This window comes from Haplochromis burtoni, unplaced genomic scaffold, assembly GCF_018398535.1.
Source record: "Haplochromis burtoni strain Fernald_Lab_line unplaced genomic scaffold, NCSU_Asbu1 Contig_164, whole genome shotgun sequence".
Classification (NCBI taxonomy): Eukaryota; Metazoa; Chordata; class Actinopteri; order Cichliformes; family Cichlidae; genus Haplochromis; species Haplochromis burtoni.
Genome location: NW_024582525.1, coordinates 109113 through 114896, shown reverse-complemented (window position 1 = coordinate 114896; position 5784 = coordinate 109113). Strand labels below are relative to the sequence as shown.

The following is a 5784-nucleotide window of genomic DNA, read 5'->3' as shown; positions in this document are numbered from 1 at the left end:
TATGTTGGGAGATGATCTGTGGTCATCCCTAAAGCAAGCAGCTGAAGAACAAGCGATACAATAAATAGTCCAGACAGAGTTACCAAAGAGTTTGGAGAAAATTAATTATTATTTTAAGTGCTAAAAAAAAACATGTTTAATTTTTTTTTCTTATGCTTCTCCCAGATGTATTGGTTAGTACAGTTTTTGGTCCTTACTTCTGGTTTGCTCAGTGCAGTGTCCAGGTAAATTCTCTTCTTTGCAGTCTTGAGGAGGGCACTCCCTCTTGCCCGTCTATTCAAATTCAGAGGAAAAAAATAATTAGAGAAAGAGTGAACAGAAAAACAGGACCAGAAGACTTCCTGTAAGCTCATTAAATATTATTGATGGTTGTTTATTGTGCCTGAACATCAAAGACTCACATCACATGTATGTGTTGGACAGCCGGGCACATTCTCTGCACAGTTCTGAGTAGGGCATGGCCGGGATGGGCACTCTCTATTGTCCTTCTATTCAAACCAAGAGATACAAAAATGACAGAAATAATGAAATGGAAAACAGGACAAGAAGACTTATTTAAATTCATTACCCATTTGTCTCTGCTGTTTATTGTGGCTGAACATAAAATACTCACATCACATGTATCTTTAGAATCAGGGGGACACGTGACCAGGACAATCCCATGGAGAGGAAACAAAATCATTAGTCCACATCATCCGTGAAAACTTCAGTAAGTCTGTTTGCATATATCATTTGCTGGATGCAATGTTGACACACACACACACACACACACACTATAGACTCTAACTATAACCAGAAGTGTCTTCCACATACTAAGTAAACAAGCCTGTTAGCAATGTATGATATTTACTGTGGAAAAAAGAGCAAAGAAATCTGGACAGGGTGTCATTTTTTCTGGGAGATTCCCTACCAAACAGATCAACAAGTTATCAAACAGCAAAGTCATCTCAGCATTTGTTTTAATGACTCCAAAAGACTCAAAACAATGTCTTCCAGAGTCATTTTAGAGAGGTCATTAAATGGTAAATGGACTGCTTCTTATATAGTGCTTTTCTACTCTTCTGAGCACTCAAAGCACTTACACAACTTGTGCATTCACCCATTCACACCCATTCACACAAGCACATTTTTCTAGGTGCTTTCTAAGTAACATTCACACACTCATACTCCGATGGATCACTGTGTGAAATGACAAGAATTGGTTGAAACATCCATCCATCCATGGATCTTCTTCTTCTTCTTCTTCTTATCTGGGACCAAGTCGTGGGGGCAGCAGCCTAAGCAGTTACCAGGGAAGTTGTCCCTGGCCAACTTCTCTGGCATGTCTGGGGGAACACCAAAGCATTCTCAGGTTAGCCAACAGGTACAGTGGGGCAAAAAAGTATTTAGTCAGCCACCGATTGTGCAAGTTCCCCCATCTAAAATGATGACAGAGGTCAGTAATTTGCACCAGAGGTACACTTCAACTGTGAGAGACAGAGAGTAAGAAAAAGAAACAAGCAGAAGAGATTTGTTTGTCCAAGAAACAAGGAATGGACATTAGACCAGTGGAAATCTGTGCTTTGGTCTGATGAGTCCAAATTTGAGATCTTTGGTCTCCTGCCGTGTCTTTGTGCGATGCAGAAAAGGTGAATGGATGGTCTCTACATGCATGGTTCCACCGGTGAAGCATGAAGGAGGTGTGATGTGTGGGTGCTTTGCTGGTGACACTGTTGGGGATTTATTCAAAACTGAAGGCACACTGAACCAGCATGGCTACCACAGCCTGCAGCAACATGCCATCCCATCCAGTTTGCGTTTAGTTGGACCATTTTTTTTTCAACAGGACAATGACCTTAAACATACCTCCAGGCTGTCTGAGGGCTATTTGACCAGGAAGGAGAGTGATGGAGTGCTCTGCCAGATGACCTGGAGTCCACTGTCGCCTAACTTAAAACCAGTCGAGATGGTTTGGGATGAGATGGATGACAGAGCAAAGTCAAAAGGGCCAACAAGCGCTCAGCATCTCTGGGAACTCCTTCAATACTATTGGAAAACCATTTCAGGTTTCATGAAGCTCATCAGGAGAATGCCAAAAGTGTGCAAAGCAATAATCAAAGCAAATTGTGGCTATTTTTAAGAATCTAAAATGTAGAACTTGTTTTGAGTTATTTCACACTTTTTTATTTGCTAAATAATTCCATATATGTTCATTCATAGTTTTGATGCCTTATTTACATTATTTACATTGTGAGAAACTACAATGTAAATAATCATGAAAACAAAGACAAACCATTAAATGAGAAGGTGTGCCCAAGCATTTGACTGTTGAATGAAATGAAAAGAAACACCGATAGTGATATATGACAGATAATAGCTCTCACAGAAAGAACATGAGTCACCTTCTTTGCATTGCTCCTTCAAACATGATTTCAGGAAGTACATCTCTCTCTTTAGTTTTTCATTCTGTTATAAAACAAACAAACAAAAATATATGTCCAGATATGTCCTGCAATGTTTCATGCCATTTTTCATGAAAACTCATTGTGGAATATTCCATCCATCCATCCATCCATCTTCATCCGCTTTATCCGGGGCCGGGTCGCGGGGGCAGCAGCCTAAGCAAAGAGGCCCAGACCTCCCTCTCCCCAGCCACCTCCTCCAGCTTGTCCGGGGGAATACCAAGGCGTTCCCAGGCCAGCCGAGAGATATAATCTCTCCAGCGTGTCCTGGGTCTGCCCCGGGGCCTCCTCCCGGTGGGACATGCCTGGAACACCTCACCCAGGAGGCGCCCAGGGGGCATCCTTGTCAGATGCCCGAACCACCTCAGCTGGCTCCTTTCGATGTGGAGCAGCGGCTCTACTCTGAGCCCCTCCCGGATGGCCGAACTTCTCACCCTATCTCTAAGGGAGAGGCCAGCCACCCTTCGGAGGAAGCTCATTTCTGCCGCTTGTATCCGCGATCTCGTTCTTTCGGTCACTACCCACAGCTCGTGGCCATAGGTGAGGGTAGGGACGTAGATCGACCGGTAAATTGAGAGCTTCGCTTTTACACTCAGCTCCCTCTTCACCACGACGGACCGGTGCAGCGTCCGCATTACTGCAGCTGCAGCCCCAATCCGTCTGTCGATCTCCGGCTCCCTTCTCCCATCACTCGCGAACAAGACCCCGAGATACTTGAACTCCTCCACTTGGGGCAGGAACTCATCCCCGACCCGGAGTGGGCACTCCACCCTTTTCCGGCTGAGAACCATGGCCTCAGATTTGGAGGTGCTGATCCTCATTCCCGCTGCTTCACACTCGGCTGCGAACCGTTCCAGTGCGAGCTGGAGGCCCTCACCCGATGAAGCCAACAGAACCACATCATCTGCAAAAATCAGAGATGAGATTCTGAGGCCACCAAAGCGAAAGCCCTCCGCCACTTGGCTGCGCCTAGAAATCCTGTCCATAAAAATTATGAACAGAACCGGAGACAAAGGGCAGCCCTGGCGGAGCCCATCACCCACCGGGAACGAGTCCGACTTATTGCCGGCAATGCGAACCAAGCTCTTGCAACGGTTGTATAGGGATCGAATGGCCCGTAGCAATGGGCCAGACACCCCATATTCCCGCAACACCTCCCACAGGACACCCCGAGGGACACGGTCGAATGCCTTCTCCAAGTCCACAAAACACATGTAGACTGGTTGGGCAAACTCCCATGCACCCTCAAGTATCCTGGAGAGGATAAAGAGCTGGTCCAGTGTTCCGCGACCAGGACGAAAACCGCATTGTTCCTCCTGTATCCGAGGTTCGACTAACGGACGAACTCTCCTTTCCAGCACCCTGGCATAGACTTTCCCAGGGAGGCTGAGGAGTGTGATCCCCCTGTAGTTGGAACACACCCTCCGGTCCCCTTTCTTAAAGATGGGGACCACCACCCCGGTCTGCCAGTCCACAGGTACTGCCCCTGATCTCCACGCAACATTGCAGAGGCGTGTCAACCAGGACAGCCCTACAACGTCCAGAGCCTTCAGGAACTCGGGGCGGACCTCATCAACACCAGGGGCTCTGCCACCAAGGAGTTGTTTAACTGCCTCAGTGACCTCGCCCCCGGAAATTGGCGGGTCATTCCCCTCATCCCCAGACTCTGCTTCCTCCTCGGAAGACGTGTCAGTGGGATTAAGGAGGTCCTCGAAGTATTCCTTCCACCGCCTGACAATTTTCTCAGTCGACGTCAGCAGCGCTCCGCCAGCACTATACACAGTGCAGGTAGAGCACCGCTTTCCCCTCCTGAGACGCCTGACGGTTTGCCAGAATCTCTTCGAGGCAGTCCGAAAGTCTTTTTCCATGGCCTCTCCGAACTCCTCCCACACCCGAGTTTTTGCTTCAGCCACTGCCCGAGCCGCATTCCGCTTGGCCTGTCGATACCTGTCGGCTGCCTCCGGAGTCCCACAGGCTAACCAAGCCCGATAGGACTCCTTCTTCAGCCTGGTGGCTCCCTTCACCTCTGGTGTCCACCATTTGGTTCGGGGATTACCACCACGGCAGGCACCAACCACCTTGCGGCCGCAGCTCAATGCAGCAGCTTCGGCAATGGAGACGCTGAACATGGTCCATTCGGACTCAATGTCCCCAGTCTCCCTCAGAATGCTGTTGAAGCTCTGCCGGAGGTGTGCGTTGAAGATCTCGCGGACTGGGGCCTCTGCTAGACGTTCCCAGCACACCCTCACTACGCGTTTAGGTGCACCAGGTCTGTCCAGCGTCCTCCCCCGCCACCTGATCCAACTCACCACCAGGTGGTGATCAGTTGACAGCTCAGCCCCTCTCTTTACCCGAGTGTCCAGAACATATGGTCGCAGGTCTGCTGATACGATTACAAAATCGATCATCGACCTACGGCCTAGAGCGTCCTGGTGCCACGTGCACTTATGGACACTCTTATGTTCGAACAGGGTGTTCGTTATGGCCAAACTGTGATTAGCACAGAAGTCCAATAACAGAGCACCGCTCGGGTTCAGATCAGGGAGGCCGTTCCTCCCAATCACGCCCCTCCAGGTCTCGCTGTCGTTACCCACGTGAGCATTGAAGTCTCCCAGCAGGACAACAGAGTCTCCAGGTGGAGCACCCTCCAGCACCCCCCCCAGGGACTCTAAGAAGGCTGGGTACTCTGAACTGCCACTCGGCGCATAAGCGCAGATGACAGTCAGGACCCGTTCCCCGACCCTAAGGCGCAGGGAACAAACCCTCTCGTCCACCGGGAAAAACCCCAACGTACCGGCAGCAAGCCGAGGGGATATTAGGATACCCACCCCAGCCCGCCGCCTCTCACCAGGGGCAACTCCAGACTGAGACAGAGTCCAGCCCCTCTCCAGGAGACTGGTTCCAGAGCCCAAGCCATGTGTAGAGGTGAGCCCGACTATATCTAGCCGGTACCTCTCAACCTCACGCACTAACTCAGGCTCCTTCCCCACCAGAGAGGTGACATTCCATGTCCCTATTGCCAGTCTTGGCAGCCGGGGGTCAGTCCGCCAGGGCCTCCGCTCCTGGCCGCCACCCAGCACACAATGCACCCGACCCCTATGGCGCCTCCTGCGGGTGGTGGGCCTGCGGGACCATTGTGGAATATTATGAAGTGAAATCCTAAAAGGTTGATTCTGTTTATCTGGACGTAGCAGTTTCAGTGGCAGAAATGCTTCATCAATCATCCAAGTGACTTCTTCAGTCTCAGCTGACTCCAGGTTTCTCCAACCTTATAAACAGTATCTTTGCACAATGACTGAAACTAGCACCACTGACTAACAATGGGCTCTAGATGTCAGTTTCT

General features: G+C 49.7%; 1 protein-coding gene across 3 annotated transcripts in view; it reads right to left on the bottom strand.

The window, feature by feature from the left end:
• LOC121815245 overlaps positions 1 to 5784 on the bottom strand; it is a 41637-nt gene that overhangs the window by 3887 nt on the left and 31966 nt on the right. For all 3 annotated transcript variants that reach the window (XM_042225242.1, XM_042225243.1, XM_042225244.1), the window contains 3 exons: positions 614 to 624; positions 402 to 488; positions 198 to 273 (listed from right to left, as the gene is read on the bottom strand). In XM_042225242.1, the coding sequence (XP_042081176.1) occupies positions 198 to 273; positions 402 to 488; positions 614 to 624 (174 nt within the window). The remainder of the gene's footprint in view (positions 1 to 197; positions 274 to 401; positions 489 to 613; positions 625 to 5784) is intronic.